This window comes from Schistocerca americana, chromosome X, assembly GCF_021461395.2.
Source record: "Schistocerca americana isolate TAMUIC-IGC-003095 chromosome X, iqSchAmer2.1, whole genome shotgun sequence".
Taxonomy (NCBI): Eukaryota; Metazoa; Arthropoda; class Insecta; order Orthoptera; family Acrididae; genus Schistocerca; species Schistocerca americana.
In genome coordinates, this window is record NC_060130.1 from 878,701,408 (window position 1) to 878,719,119 (window position 17,712).

General features: G+C 40.1%; 1 protein-coding gene across 1 annotated transcript in view; it reads right to left on the reverse strand.

The window, feature by feature from the left end:
• LOC124554996 (protein crumbs) overlaps positions 1–17,712 on the reverse strand; it is a 355,585-nt gene that overhangs the window by 94,398 nt on the left and 243,475 nt on the right. The window contains exons 19-22 of the mRNA XM_047128736.1: positions 14,909–15,151; positions 14,317–14,704; positions 2,460–2,770; positions 2,104–2,322 (exon numbers count right to left, since the gene is read on the reverse strand). Of these exons, the coding sequence (XP_046984692.1) occupies positions 2,104–2,322; positions 2,460–2,770; positions 14,317–14,704; positions 14,909–15,151 (1,161 nt within the window). The remainder of the gene's footprint in view (positions 1–2,103; positions 2,323–2,459; positions 2,771–14,316; positions 14,705–14,908; positions 15,152–17,712) is intronic.

The window sequence follows — 17,712 nt, forward strand, 5'->3', positions numbered from 1 at the left end:
TATGACATTACACTTGTTGTTCTGCGAAACCTTTAGAGTGGTTTTTGACGTTGGCAAAAAGTACATACCCGAGTTGCATGTTGTTCCACTCCATGAAATGACAAGTTAATAGTTTGGCCTATGTTTTGGAATGCCCAAGTCTCTAAAAAGATCACCAAGTTCACTTTACATGATTTTGTTCATTTCACTAGACGATGGTGGTGCAGAGGTGGCATCATTAGGTGTGGAAGGATGGAATGTATCTGATAGGTCTTCATCTTCACTGTCATTCAAAAAGCATATTGTTGTGGCTAATGGAGGATCTGGAACTGGAAGACGTGCTCCATCGCATCACACTTGGTATAACAGAATGCTGTACGATACTCTTCTTTTTATTGTCAAATACTTTATTGAGCTGAGGCGCCAAGCAGAAGTAGCAATCTGTTACGCAGTTTGTAGGTTCACACAAAATGACTTGCATTGTAAAACACATGGAAACTTTCTTTTCCTTTCATCCACACATTTGATGAACATGTTGTCTGTCAAACAGGAGAAGCCCGTGTTTTTGTTGGTCCCCCTACACAGCACTCGAAACACAGGAAATAACGTTTTTTCACTGCTTGTGCCAATGTTTGTTTCCTTTGTCCAAAAATTGCATCTCCACGTATGTAACAAAAATTGTTGGGGTTATTAACATATCTGCAGGGCATAACAGCAGTTTTGATTCCATGCGGTAACTCAGAAACACACACAACAGTCACAACACACAATGCAACATGAAAACAGGAGCTAAAAAACAAAAATTGTCATTTTCATATTCAGCATAGCAAACTCTATAGAGACTAAATTTTTTCTTTATGTAAAAATTTCATTGGTGAACAGTGTTATTCAACACTACAACGTCATGAGATAGGTGGAGTACTTCCATGTTGACATACATATACGTGCATGTCACTTCCAGGTTTGGGAGAGAGTAACTATCAGTTGCCAAATACACATACTGATCACTTTTTCAACAAGTACATGGAAGACAACACATAGTAATGGTATAAGGAGGAAGGATGGTGAAAATAACCAGAAACACATGGGGGGGGGGGGGCGATAAAGCCAATAAGGAAAGATGTATATAGGACAACAAAAATAACAATAACAATAATATTAATAATAATAATAACAATAAATTGCATGAATAAATAAAGTAAAACTAAACAGAGAAGCCAAACTTTAGGGGAAAAGAATAACAAAGATAAAAATGCAGAAGTGGATATTATAGCCTAACACTGAGTAATATTTAAGTGCATCATATTAAAATAATGATAAGTCCTGAGACTGCCACCAGTTTTTTGAAGCATTTTAGCTGCCATGGAGAATGTCCACCACCAGCAAAAGAAAGAAACTTGAAAACATGCAACAAATGTTGAACCAGGCTCCCAAATTCTACATACATGGAGAAGTAATGTTTTTTTCATATAAGCTCATTACATATGTTTACCTCTCATCAGTATCAATCTTTGATAGATAAAGTAAAGATCTGATGGTATATTTTGAGATCTTCAGAAAGGTGTCAAATTTCGAAGGGGAGGGATTGAATATAAAAATCGAATGAAAAGATGATGCACTGGGAGAAAATTAGCACATTATGAACTGGAGGGAAAGTGACACGTTGTGGGGGAAAGCTGATGCATTGTGCAGAAACGCTGATCCATTCATCATAGTTGGATGGTTGGATGGGGGGGGATTGTAAACGTAATGTGTCACAGAATTGAGGTAGAGGGCATGACGCTTCACAGGGTTGCGAAGGGAAGTGATGTGTCACAGGGGTGAATGGAGGTGACGCATCACAGGTGCAAAGGGAGGTGATGCAACAAAGGCAAAGGCAGGAAGTTGGTAAGTCTTCGGGGAAGAAGTGATTGTGATCAGGCACACGGATGCGGAAAAATGACACACCATGGGGCAAAACTAAAATATAGTGTCAACATAATAGAATTCCATACACAGCATTTCAGTTGGTTCAGTATTCCAAAGCAGAAGATGCTTGCCTGCATAATACACAACCATGGCTGCGACTACCTTCTAAACATAAGATAAAAATAAAAGTTATAAGAATTGTGAACTGATTGTTACCTGTACATCCTGGATAACGCCCTTGAAGTTAACATCGCAAGAATTACTGTTGCAACCTCTGTTTGTAGTGGAGTTTGTAAGTCCTACTGTTTGACTTACTGAGGGGTAACCTCCAAGATACAGCCTCTGTACGTCTAAAAATCCAGTTGCACTGATTGTTTTACGAAAGTGTTCTGTACCATTTATCTTCACTTGTACTAATGTTACATTTCGTACCACCTGTGAACCATGTACATAAACAGTTCATGTCATACACTCAATAATCATAACTAAATACTTCTCTCCAAATAATTAAAAAATAAAGCCTAATAATCTACTAGGCAACAAATATCCCTGTTATAAAAACAGACACAGACCTGAATGAGATGGTAATTTCCATCAGCCAGTTTCAAACTATTGACATTCCATGATTCTGGGTTTGATTCTGGAGTACCGTTCAACAGTATGCACACATTAAGTGCACCATCAGATAAATGTGCCGCAATAACAGTTTGATTTGGACTTCCAACTGATGTCATGTAAAATATGGCCCCTTTGTCTTGCTTTGTGCGTATAAACATTGATATATCTATAATACTTCTTATAGCTCTACGTGAGGCCTCGTTTACATCAACTGTCACAAGGCTAGTTGTGATATTTTCATGACCGAACGTAGCAGCTGTCAAATCTAAAACAATAGTAAGAGAAAATTAAAGTATCCTGAAATAAAAAATGCACACACAAACAAGTCAATCTACAGATCATATTTTATTAGCAATTGCTCCTCATACGTTCAGTCCAAGTGTACTGGAATGCAAAATATGTTCTGACAGCTAATTATTTTTTATTTTTAGTTTGCACAATTATATTAAGACATAATCTATCTAAAATACACAGCTCTGCAAGATTTAAGGATGAGCTAGATACAATATGTAACCTACTTAGTGGAATGAATGAAAGTGCAGGAGTATGTTGTCAGAGACCTCCCGGTTGTGCACAGAAAGTTGGACATCACATAGCATGAGATCAGCACAACCATAGCACCAAATGGGGTTGGCCGCACAACACAAGGCAGTTGAGGAAATGGGAAAAGACAGAGTGTGTCAATCAGCAAGCAATTACAGTGCACTGTAGTGGTGGTCTTCATCACAACATGGCCTGGAGATAACATTTGGATGACTTCACATGGCAAAAAATCATTAGGGAACAGGAAGGAGGACAAAGTGTGATGAGTGCTGTACAGGAGTTTGATGTTGCTCACAGCACTGTTTCACATGCATGGGAGTGTACTGAACCACAGGAACTGCTGCCTGAAGAACAGGTTGTGGTGACCATGGCAAATTACAGCAGCAGATGACCACTACATCATGCAACAGGCAAGAATGGACCCACATCAGGCAGTGGGTGCAATTGCAAACACATTTAACAGGACTGCAAGGCACACAAACCTTACAGTCCAAAGTAGTACAGTGACTGCATGGGAGTGGTCTCTTTGTCCATCGACCAGCATACCGTCTTCTATAGACCCTAGCACATTGGCGACAAGGTTTACAATGGTGCCGCTAAGAGCACAGAGACTGGACCAATGAAGAGTGGGGTCATGTGTTGATCTCAATGAGGGCAGATTCAGTCTGAATGGTGATTCTGGACAAGCCCTCATATAGCGATAGGTAGTAACATGTAATGCATCCAGGAACATTGTCGAACATGATCATTTTGGCAGCCCAAGGATCATGGTGCAGGGAGGCAATGTTGCATGGGCATACTGAGCTCCAAATCTTTGAACATGGTACACTCAATGGTCAATATTATTGTGACACTGTACTCCTTCCTAATTTATGTCTTTTCAGGGGTGCATCTGGTCCTGACTTAATTTTTATGGATGACAATGAGTGACCACATTGAGCATCGCAGATTGAGGAGCTCTTAGAAAGAAAGGATATTTGGTGAATTGACTGGATGTGTGGGATGCGCTTGGGAGATGTGTTGCACCATGTCCACACATGCCAACAACCACCCAGCAGTTGTCAACCACATTGATGGAGGAATGAAACATCCACCATAACAACTATTTGCCAACTTTGTGGTCACTATGGAAGCACACTGTAGAGCATGCATTGATGCCTGTGGTGATCACACACCCTATTAAGAACTACGTCCTGCCTTTTGTAATGTGCATGAGACCATCATAAATCATGGTGACTTCAATATAATTATTGTCTTTGAATTGTCATTCCTGTTCATCTCTCTGCCTATTTCTTTCCGTAACCTTATGTACAGTTTTTTCTATGTATAGTCCAAGTTTCATTGAGCTATGGTACGTGGCAGAGACACATCATGCGAAAGATACTACCATCCTTAAGTTTTGCGCATCAATGTATTTTGAAGTTCTTTCCAAGACATACACAAGTTAAATTAAACAATGCAGCTCAACATGATATAATCAGTATTTATTTTAATGAGCATGAAGGAAAACCTAGCAACATTCAGTTATATTTGTCTGTCAAAATTATGAGACACATAACCAAGTGACACTGTGTTCCTCAAAATAAGGAGATATAAAACAAAAAGATACTCAACATTCACATTACATGTAAGCAACTAAGCAGTTGTATCACACTGAATGGCAGTTCTCCAGTCAGTAAATTCAAATACAAACAAGAAGCACATTCCTTTGCTGAATCCTATATTTGTTTGCTCATCAATGGATGCACCACACACACAAACAAACAAACAAACAAACGCACGCGGAAGGGGAGGGGGAGGGGGAGGGGGGGAGGGGTTAAACAAAGCTGTATTGTCCAAGGCAACCAATTTATGACAGCACTGCAACTTGATGGGGTGAGAGTGTTGATCAGAGCAGGCGAGGGGAGAAACCTGGTAGGGAGCAGCAACAGAGTTGGGGAAAGATGGCTGATGGCTGGGAAAGAGAGGCAGTAGGAGCATGGGACTACACCTGACAAACTACCTCCTTACATGTAACTGCTTTTCCTTTGAGTGAAATATATACAAACAAATTTGGATATGGACACCTGCATGGCAGCCTACTATGCCAATCCATTAATGCACCATCTAGAAGAAACCTTCCCAACCAACCAAAATTCCTTGTCTGGTTGAGTTTCATTGATGGTGTATTCATGATCTGTATCCAGGGCCAAGACACTCAATGTTCATTCCTCCAAAGCATTAACCATTTCTCTCCAATCTGCTTACCTGGTCCTCCTCAGCTCAGTGTGTTATCTTCCTGGACATTGACCTCCACCTCTACAATGGCTCCACAAAAACAACTATCATACCAAGCCCACTAACCATCAACAGTACCTGCATTTTGATAGCTGCCATCTCTTACACATTAAAGAGTCTCTCTCATACAGGCTGGCCATCTGTGGATGGTGCATCTGCAGTCACAAGCAACCCCTTGCCCAGTAGCTGGAAGTCTTAGTAAGTTTTACACAGACAGGCAAGACACCCAAACCAAGTGAGCAAACAGATTTCCCATGACATATCCACAGGTTCCCCCAATCCTCGAACCACTTCAATTAACCAGCTACGAAGGAGAAGCTGATCACCACAAATATCATTCTGGACTGGAACATGTTCAAAAATGAGGAACATTCTACTCACAATTCTACTGATCCCTTACAAATTCGTAATCCACTGCCCACCCACCCTACACAATATTCTAGTCTACGTCACACCTACTCTCAAGCCCTTGCCACATGGGGCATACCTGTGTGAAAGACCCATGTGTATAGACATGTCCAATGCACTCACACACCCCATCCTGCTCTAGTCCTGTCACATGCATATCGTATGCTATTTAGACAACCATGGGTACTCTCAAGGCCCTATGCCATCATATTTATGGGCCAACTGGAGGAGTCCTTTCTATCTAATCAACACTTAAAACCCCTTGTCTGGTTCAGATTCATTAGTGACACTTTCATGATCTGGAATCATGGCAAGGACAATCCTTGCTCTTTCCTCCATAATCTCAACACTTATTCCCAAATCCACTGTACCTGGTCCATCTCAACTCAACAAGCCACCCTCCTAAACATCAATCTCCACTTCCCAGATGGCTCCAAAAATATGCCTGTTCACACCAAGCAGACTAATCGCCAACAGTACCTCTACTTTGACAGCTGTCACCCATTCCATTTCAAAAAGTCTCTACCTTACAGCCTCACCACCCGTGGACACATCTGCAGTGGAAAGCACAAGTTGTTGAAACATACTGATAACCTAACCAGATCTTTTATTGACAGACAATATCCTATCCAGCTCATTTATAAACCCCACCTACAGAATATCCTTGTCCATCCCTATTCCAACCCTGCTTTCAATCCTGCCCAACCCTTGCGATCACCAAGACCTGTCTCATACACCGACTCACCATCTCCCACAGCAATCCAGTCACAGGCATTTACTCCCTCATAAAAGGTACGGCTTCATGTCAATGCAGCCATATTATATATCAGCTCTGCTGCAATTACTTACAGTAGTCTATGTGGGCATAACAAGCAATCAACTGTCTACTCACATGAATGGGCACTGCCAAACTGTGGCAAACTGCAGAACGTGACCATCCAGTTGCTGAACATGCTGAACACCACAACACAAATGGCTTCCACAGCTGCTTCAATGTAGGGGTCATATCCATCACAAGTTTCTCTGAACTATACAGGTGGGAATGGTCTCTCTGGCATGTTCTGTGCTCTCACAATTCCCCTGGTCTAGACCTCAGCTAACTTGTTCCCCACCACCTCGCCTTACCTTTCTCCTTCGTCCATGCCACTCCTTCCCCATCCAGATCATGTGCTGCCTTGTCCCGTCACTCTTGCCCCCCCCCCCCCCCCATGCAGACTCACTCACACACTCTCTCTCTCTCTCTCTCTCTCTCTCTCTCTCTCTCTCTCTCTGTCTCCCACCCCCCCCCCCCTCAAACTCTCTCCTCACTTTCTTCACCCTTCTCTTTTCCTCCCCCCCCCTCCCTGTCTCCATCATCATCTCCATATTTCTCTCCTTTTCCTCCCCTCACTCCCTATATCTACATCTATTACATTCTCTACTCTCTGAACCCCTTTTGTCTTTTTTGTGCAGCTGCTGAGTCACCAGTCAAAAGACCTGCCTCGCATTATCCTGCTACCTCCCCCATGTTTCATGTGTCCTTCCCTACCCCCTCCTCACCTCCTTCAGCCCAGAAAATTGCTTTCAATAATAGATAATCAATAACCAGTATCGTCACTGGTTTGGATGTCAGTGTGGTTGTATATGTGTACTTTACCTAAAAAAAGAGCAAGAACTTGATAGCTAGTGTGAATATTGTTTTCTGTTATTTATTTCTGTGTTCCATATCTGTCCACTATAAGTGAGTGGTTGCCCTCCCCTTATTTTATGTATATCCTACCATATGCAGGGAGTCATACTACGTACCTGCTCTGCTGTAACTTCTGAACAGCACGTTATATGGACATAATCACAAACCAGTTGTCCACCCGAATGAGAGCATCTCCAAATTTTGGCCAGGAGCAGAGTTGATCACCTAGTTGCAGAAAGTGCTGCTAAGTACAAAATGCTCCATTTCAATGGCAGCTCCATGTCCAGTGCTGTTCGTATTCGTTCCTCCAACATCAACTGCTCTGAATTATGTAGAGAGGAGTTGTCCTTTCACCATATCGTTTGATACTGCAAATCCCCCTGGACTCAATCTCCACTGGATCTTGCCCCACAGACACCTTACCAGTGCCCCATGACTAACTTCATTCATCCTGCACTGACACACACAGCCCTGTAGTCTCCCTCTCCCTCTGCTCTACGTCCAGCTGCCAACCCACCGCTCTACATCATTGTACACTGCACACGATTCACCCTACCTTTGGCCAAAACAAGCTCATTGGTCCCACTTTCCTATCCCCTGTGACTGCTCCCTCACCCTCCCAGCTGTCAGCCACCTTTCCCCTAGCCTCCTTCCCACTTTCCACCTTCCTTCTCACCTCACCCACTCCACACAACAAATCCCTCACCTCATTCAAGTAGCATTGCTGGCACAATATAGTTGGCAGGGACAATATAGCCTATAGACAATATAACCCAGCATATCAGATGAATTTGCAATTGTGAATAATCACTACCATCAGCTGTACAATGGAATGAAGACAATGAAAATTTGTGCTGGACCAGGACTCGAACCTGGATTTCCCGCTTAATGCAAGCGGTTGCCTTACCATTTGGCTACCAGTGCATGAGTCACAGCCAGGCCCAAACTTCCACAGCTCGTCAACCATGCGTCTAGTATCTGTACTCACACATCCATTATGTGTATTCCCGTACAGATCAGACGTTGTGCTTGAAAGTCGCATGTCCGGTATCGACAGATAAATACGATATTGCAGTGCCTGTGTTATTCTGATGATGATGCACTGTTTCATAACAGGTGTGGTCGCCGAAGTGCATGACCACCAGAATAACTCTCACAATGCAGTATCGTATTTATCTGCCAATACCAGGCATGTGACTTTCACGTACAATATCTGATCTGTACGGGAATACACATAATGGATGTGCGAGTACAGATTGTAGACGCATGGTTGACAACATATGGAAGTTTGGGTCTGGCTGTGAGTCATGCACGGATAGTCAAATGTTAAGGCAACTGCTCACAATAAGTGGGGATTCTGGGTTCGAGTCCTGGTCCAACACAAATTTTCATTGTCTTCATTCCATTGTCTTTCCCAGCAAGCTGAAGTGAAACAAACTTTTACAATTATTTGCTGAGTAAGCTCATTGAAAAGATGCAATTTTTCAACAAGTGTCACTCTCAGTTATAAGTTTCAGTATGGAGTCTGTATTGTCTCTGTATAGGTGGGGCTGGAAAGTGGTCTGTCCCCTTCTAGTGCTACAGGGTAAATGTCAAAGGGGGTGAGGACACTGCACCCAAGTTCCAGCACAGACATTTGGGCTCCATCTCATGTGCAGCTTGTCATGTCACATGATTGGGTGTGTTAACAGTATATTGTGGCCAGTAATGGATCTCAAGCATAACTCTGTTGGTAGCCTTCACCTCTGTTTATGAACCCATCACTGCAAGCTGTGTTCAGTCATCACAATTTATCCTTGTTTTCTATCCTACTCATCACAGGTAGAACATTGGCAGTTTGATGACAGTGGAACTCAAGAAATGAACTGCTCGCCAGAAGCAAAGTCCAGAGCACAGTGAAGACATTGTCAGCATCTACATCTACACCTACACCTACATCCATACTCCGCAAGCCACCTGACGGGGTGTGGCGGAGGGTACCTTGAGTACCTCTATTGGTTCTCCCTTCTATTCCAGTCTCATATTGTTCGTGGAAAGAAGGATTGTCGGTATGCCTCTGTGTGGGCTCTAATCCCTCTGATTTTATCCTCATGGTCTCTTCGCGAGATATACGTAGGAGGGAGCAATATACTGCTTGACTCCTCGGTGAAGGTATGTTCTCAAAACTTCAACAAAAGCCCATACCGAGCTACTGAGTGTCTCTCCTGCAGAGTCTTCCACTGGAGTCTATCATCTCCGTAACGCTTTCGCGATTACTAAATGAGCCTGTAACGAAGCGCGCTGCTCTCCGTTGGATCTTCTCTATCTCTTCTATCAACCCTATCTGGTACGGATCCCACACTGCTGAGCAGTATTCAAGCAGTGGGCTAACAAGTGTACTGTAACCTACTTCCTTTGTTTTCGGATTGCATTTCCTTAGGATTCTTCCAATGAATCTCAGTCTGGCATCTGCTTTACCAACGATCAACTTTATATGATCATTCCATTTTAAATCACTCCTAATGCGTACTCACAGATAATTTATGGAATTAACTGCTTCCAGTTGCTGATCTGCTATATTGTAGCTAAATGATAAGGGATCTTTCTTTCTATGTATTCGCAGCACATTACACTTGTCTACATTGAGATTCAATTGCCATTCCCTAAACCATGTGTCAATTTGCTGTAGATCCTCCTGCATTTCAGTACAATTTTCCATTGTTACAACCTCTCGATATACCACAGCATCATCCGCAAAAAGCCTCAGTGAACTTCCGATGTCATCCACAAGGTCATTTATGTATATTGTGAATAGCAACGGTCCTACGACACTCCCCTGCGGCACACCTGAAATCACTCTTACTTCAGAAGACTTCTCTCCATTGAGAATGATATGCAAACAGTCCATGGAGATCTGAATTATAGAACACACACAGGCAATGTCAATCACTTTGCTATCAATGGTGCATATTGAAGGCTTCATAGAATACCACAAAGCGCAAGACTAGTGTAGGGCCACAATATTTACAGACACTGTTACATCAGTGGGCAGGCCCACCTGAAATGCCAGTGGCAGTGCCCTCTGCCAGAGCAAGTGCAGACATTCTTTGGCACCAAAGTGCCTCTGACCTTTTCTCCATATTGATACTGATGCTGGGAATCTGAATCACTGTTAGGCACTAGGCTTTCTATGTGACATGAACGGACCTGGCATGCTCCAAGCACCGCTACAAAAATTAGTGTTATGTCTGCCCAATACACCACAGCCTGCACTCATATTTAGTTTTGTGGGTGCCAGGTATATGCAGTTCCACTGGATCCCAGGCCAAGTCACCTAGATCACTGATTACCTGTGATAAAGTCTGTCACTTGCTCTCTTCTTATGTTCACATTGTCTTTTTAATTTGTTTGTTAGTAAGGTTCTTACATCAACATTCACTAACAGATAATCCTTGGCATGTCAAATGTCCTTAATTGATCACACAAAACTGCAAGAGTTCTTCACATAATGGACACAGCATCTAACTAAAGACTTCAACAGTTTTGCCACATATTTGGGCAGTCCAGAGGTGAACAAGCTCATGTTGTTTACTTTTGGCTACTGAGATGTTTGTACTTTTGCAACACCATAAGCAAGGGTTGCTGCATGCCTGGTGTTCGCAGTATTTAATGTGGGTACGGGCTACAGTACATCATGCAGACACAATAGTGCATTCTGCAGTGCTGCTTGGAGCATGCTAGGTCCATTCACCTCATATAAAGATAAATTTGTAATTGCAGAACAACACTTTTATGATAGCCACATGTTTAATTCTGAACTGTATAGAGTGCTGTGCAAAGGAACCCACTGAAATTGGGTCCAGTGATGGTCTGGTAAGTCAAGAATCAAGCAAGCATGCAAATACACACAGGATGAAAATGGTGATGTAACAAATATGACCATTCTCCCCTCAACCACATTCCCTTCAAAATCTGATATATTCACAATTCTCATTACACTTTTAAACAGCTTCTGATTTTTACAACTAGTTTGGCTGAAAACACCCAGTTCTTTGTTTCAATCTTCCTTTTTTAATTTGTTTGTAAGTTCTCATGTGATACTGAGTGTTACAGCAAAGAATGAAAGAGTAAAGATCCCACAGAACTGTAAAATGGGGTGAATAGGAACAAGTTGCGGAAATCAACAAAACTTCTCAAAAAGTTCAACTGTAGGGTGTTGGAAGACTAATGAGAATATCATACAAAGATTTGTTTGTCTAGTCTGGTAGTGAAACAAACTAGCAGGAAAATTACTAATTTCGAAATTGGCAAGACTGCCAGTTGATATTTTGTTCACTCTACGAGAAATACTGGCTGTGGTGCTGAATTTGCTTACATCAAACATGTTGGAAGACTAATGAGAATATCATCCAAAGATTTGTTTGTCTAGTCTGGTAGTGAACCAAACTAGCAGGGAAATTATTAATTTCAAAATTGGCAAGACTGCCAGTTGATATTTTGTTCACTCTATGACAAACATTGGATGTGGTGCTGAATTTACTTACATCAAACTTTATTTGTAAGTACCAATCTAAAATGTATTGTTTTAAGTTGAGTACATGGCCAGCAAATTGGCAACCCTGTTTCATTAACCAATACTTCAGTTTTAAAATATACTTTAATTTGTCTTGTTTTTTGGCTATCTGAAAATGTAGGATTCTGTTTTTGGAATTTTTGGTGTGAATAGAAACAGTAATCATCAGTGTTTCTTTAGAAGAACACCAAGAATTAGACGGAAATAAATAACCACCTGTCACTGTTCTCAACCCAGGAAATTATGTTGTGATATGGAAAAGTATATGGAAAAAGTAAGCAGACATTTATAATGTATGCATGTAAAAACTTTTACTTAGAAGGTAAAGGTTATGTTGATTTATTTTTAACAAGGCCAATTAATCATGTTTATTTTAACAGATGAGAAGTCATGTTTTAGTCAAGGAGATGATGTTCAAAAGCTCTTTTCTACTTCTGGGGGTACAACTTGTAGATTTAAAGACATTTTCAAATACGGTGTCAGTGACTTTTGCAATGTATTAACAAACATGCCCATTTCATCAATTTACTGTTACAATAAAATTATTGTAGATATAATAATTTTTATTTGGAAAACATACTAAAAAACCACAACCACAACCACAACTATGTTATTTCTTAGTCTCCTAGATCCAGACACTCCCTGCAGGGTGAATAGAATCACCACATTTATTTTTTTCTAAGCTAGGTCCCAAATCTAACAATAAGTCTAAAGTTAGACACAAGACTTATAATCCCATACATTTCTGATTTTCCCATTGTTTAAAAAAAATATATCAATTTTTTCCTTCTAAATCTGGAAACTGTTTCTACTATTCAGGAACAATGGAAGATTAGGGTTTAATGTCCGTTGACGTCAAGGTCATAAGAGACGGAGCACAAGCTCGGAATATTTCAAGGATGGGGAAGGAAATCATCCATGCCCTTCCAAAGGAGCCATCCCAGCATTGCCTGGAGCAATTCAGGGAAATCACAGAAAACCTAAATCAGAATCGCAGGGTGCAGATTCGAACTGCTTTCCTCTTGAATTCGAGCCATGTGTGCTAATCACTACACCACCTCAATTGGTCTGTTTCTACACACTCCATTTTGCAGTGCAGTTGAGGTGTTTAGCAGTAGACAGACAAATAATCAAGAATGAACTAGAACTAAGCCTTTGGACAAAATCCTTTATCCTTCCTCACAAGAACACACACACACACACACACACACACACACACAGCGTGCACCGTTTGTCACTCGCTCCACCCCCATACAGCCACTTAATGTCCAAGGGTGAAGTACTGTGCAGTGGAGTGAGTAAGAGGTTTGTGAAATACTATTTGGACACTGGTAACATGCTTTGTTCATTGTTTCTAACCCACAGCTAGTACCAGGGATTTCTTTGCTTTGAATATTGTTATGTTGTGATTCACAAATGCAGTACAAATCAATGAAAGGAATTAGTGTGTCAGTAAAGATGTAGCGTAACATTATTTAATTATTAACATCGCTGTTGTGTGTTACGTTCTTTGGATTTTAAAGCTGGCACTGTTAAAATGAAGTGCATTTGCAAGAGATCCACTATTCTTCATTTCATAATAATTCTTCAGTTGTTTAGATTTATTCATTTTGATTTTGAAGAATATGTATAGCAGCAGAATGTCAATACAAGAAGATCATTAAAGTAATATTAAAAGTATATGTCTGGGAGGTCGATGTATTACACACTCATATTACTTACTGTTTTTCGTGTAAAATAATGAGTTTTATTGAACAAGATGTCAAAATATGTTGGGCAGATGTATCTGTCTCCCCAATCCTCTGCCCTAGCCTTCAGTAGCCCACGAATATGAGATCTCTGGTTGTCACTCCAATGTACAGTACTTCACACTCAGGCATTAGGGGGCTGAAGTGATGTGTAGAGTGAGTGACAAATATACAGTGTGCACGAAATTTAAAAGCTGTACCTTTAAAAGACTGTAACTGCATACTATCAGAATTATGGCCCAAATATTCATGTGGAATTGACCGGTGGGGCCGATATCTTGCATGTATGCGTTTTTCACCTTAAAATATTAGGTCAACCTGGTGATGTATTCTGGTCAGAAAGAGCTCACAGCCCCCCCCCCCCCTCGCCGCCCCCTCTTCTCCCCCCCACACAGTTACATTGTCCCAGCAATGTGGCCTGACTGGGCTTAGTTGAGCTGTAGGAATAGAAGAGATCTGAGTCACAAACAACGAGGAAATAGAAAGTGTAATCAGAAATAAATGGAATTTGATCATATGAACAAGTAGGGCAGCACATGGAGACTTGAAACTGAGAAGACACATCAGTCTTATCTAACAAAATAAATAAATATATATAGAAATTAATCACTTACTGAACTGGCATGTGTTTCCCAAATATGGCCTCTTGCAAATACATTTGAAGTCTTGCCAAAGGTCCGTACACTGACCTTCGTTGTGACATCGATTGGGATTGCACTGAGGCTCTCTAGGACACCCAACCTGTACATGTTGTAACATTTGATTAGGCAGATCCTGCTGTGGGTCTACCCACACCTCATTGATCATGACATCCTCCATACAACCAATGAAGAATGATGGTGTGTGGGTCAAAAGTTTTATGGGTACAACAGTTCCACCCAAATATGTGGCAGAAAAACTTGTGTGGGAAGAATTAGAATTTTCATTGAGTGTAATGGGATAAATTGTTTGTTCTTCATTAGCAGCCAATACCAGATGAGTTGTGTTGATAGCCACAAACACCTAAAATGAAAGACCAGCATAAAATGAGTAACACAGAACAACATTTCGTAACATTAATACTAATAAAACAACTATAAGAACAACAATAATCATTGTATTATACATGTACCTGGAAAGTTAACAGAAAGAATAAAATTTATTACTTTTTAGTAATCAACTTACAACAAAATTAAAAAACTTAAATAACAAGCACATAAAACAAACCTTTTGCCATTTGCTATCATTTAAATCAGATCCAATAAAAACACCCTCCCATTTATTAAGGAGGCTGGAGTGTAGATTTAAACGTCCTTCTGTAAGTTCCAGAACATAGAATGTCAACCCCATGCCAAATGCCAGTAGACCATTTGGTAATGTTGTCTTAAAACGAAACTGAATATCATAGCCTTCATCACGACTTGTATTCAGCATCATATATGCAGTGCCATTCATAGACATTGTAGTTATCTGCAAAATCAGAAGCAGGGTTCAAGTTAATTTATGAGATTAATGAATTATACTCTATCTAGATAAAATATGTATTATAAAAAATCCATAATCATTAGCACATCTTCTCACTTATATAAATGTCTAATATTTGTCTCACAAAGGGTGACACGGAACTTTGGTTGGCAACTTACAGGGACTCTTGCCTCAGAATAATTTATTTGGCAACTTACAGGGACTCTTGCCTAAGAATAAATTATAAGTAAACAAAAGCAATTAGTCTTATGACCTTATATGAAATAGGAGCACCAAACAGATACATAATGAACACTAGGTAGACTTGCTGTGATACAGTCTTCTTCTATTTGCTGGTTCAGTAACTTCCATGGCAAAACATACTTAGTCTGATGCCCAAGATGGTTGTTGACATAAAAAGGTGGGAGTGTCAACCAAATACACCTGGAAACCACTACACAGTCCCCACAACAGCCCTCAATGTTGCAGCAGCAGTCTCACCAGGCAGATAAATCTAATTAAAAAATTAATTTGATTGTTAAGAAAACCATCACCATTCAGTATCACATCTGATGTGAGTGGAAAGATAATCTGAACTATGGTGGCATAATCATTAGTTCATTGGGCTTTGCTCATCCAACTCTTTCGTCAGAACTAACAAATAATTTTCCAAATAAAAAATTAAACAACCAAATTAACAGGTATGCATGTATTTTTATCTAAAGGAACTTCCAAAAATGGAAATAATAATAAGAGTGAAGCCTTTAATAAAACCAAGAAAGAAAAACTTATATAATTCTGATCACTGAATATACTCTAGAATCTATCATAAATTCAGTTATAGAAGGATCTTACAACTTTAACTTAACAACACCTGCTTTTTGTGTGCATGCTATTACTGTCAAATGTTACCTGCTATGTTAATCTCTGCAAGCAATGGATTTATTCTGATATGAGTCTCCCAGTTAACTAACAACCAGCCTCATCAGAATCTTCATACCCTACAGGTGCTCTACTAATTGCATTCATTAAGTGAAGCAGTGTAGGGTTCTGATCCCATTTCTTAAACTGAAATATTTTCATGTAACTGTCAGAGGAACATTGCACATATTATGCATTAACACACATTTAATAGAAAGTATAAACTGCTTTATAAAGTCTCCTGGTTCTCTATCTCATTCTCCTAAACAAATGTTTGCCTTCCTTAAACTGTCTCAACAACACTACATGAAAGCCACCTGTCAACTGGCCAAACTCTTGTTACATCTCCATTGGACCCTTAAACATGTCTAGATTTTCCTCCTCAGCCCCAAGCCTATTATAAATGTAACCTGCATACACATCTATCCATAATCACTGTTTCAGTCCCACCACTTACAACACCTACTCGAAATGGAAAGTCTTATGACTAAGTGAAACTTACTTAGTCACGTGACTTGTGTAAAGTTATAACACTGCAATACATTACAAAAAGTCATTGAAAATTAATTAGTGCACACAAACCACTAGCACAGTAAACTTTTGCAATACTGTAAGAAACAAAAGATATGATTTAGTTGATTTAGGAAATTCTGGCCTCACTACATTGAAACTTCCTAAACATTTCACACTCTTCCCAAGTCATTAACCTTCCACATGAGCCGCACAATAAATTTCACCTCTTCTTGTCAGTTTTACTCTTAACAAGAAAGGAAGAAGGTAGAAGATTAGGGTTTAACAATTCATTAACATGAAAGTCATTACAGATGAAGCATAAGACCAATTAGGACAATGTTCCTTTACAAAAGAAGTATTAAACTTTTATTAAAAGGACTTTGTGTCTAACATTTCAGCAAGCCGAATGGTAGAGGCCAGATGTCAGTTGACTACAGTAGTTTCTCAGGCTCCAAGTGTTCAACTGTGTTTCCTATTTTATAGGATTATGCAGAGCTTTCGCAGGTGAGCAGATTACTTGAGGTGCAAGGCAGAGAACCAAATATGGAGCAATTTATACATTATATGTGTACCTTCATAAAAATATTTAATGTAAGTAAAACAATGCTTCATCTATTCCTGATTTTAGTAGTCTCGTCATAGATTTTCTGTTTGTATAAAGAATTGAAAACCACATTTTCACATGTGCATTTCTTATAACATCTTTATCCTCTTACGCCACAGATAGAAAATGAATAACTTAAAAAAAGTAAATCTGGCATCATACCAGTGATTTACTAGGCATAGTGCTGTTGGAGTTCATATGCCATTGCCTTCCTCTGACCTCTGCACAGATTTACCTAGCCAGTTATACTGGGTTTACAATTTAACATGGACTCAAAATCACAGAGCAACTCGGCATTCTTCACATTAAAAAACATTGACAGAAATGAAAGAAGTGATAAGTGACAATATCATACAAGTGGCCAGGGACCAAACCCTAGACCTATAGATGCACAGTCTGGCACGTGACTGTTGAGAAACTGCACTACACAATGAACTGTCTTTATTGTTCATAGTTGTTATGAAGCTTCAAAATTAAGAAACCTACTGTGCTTAATCCAGATAGTTACCATCTGGTTCACTTTAGATCA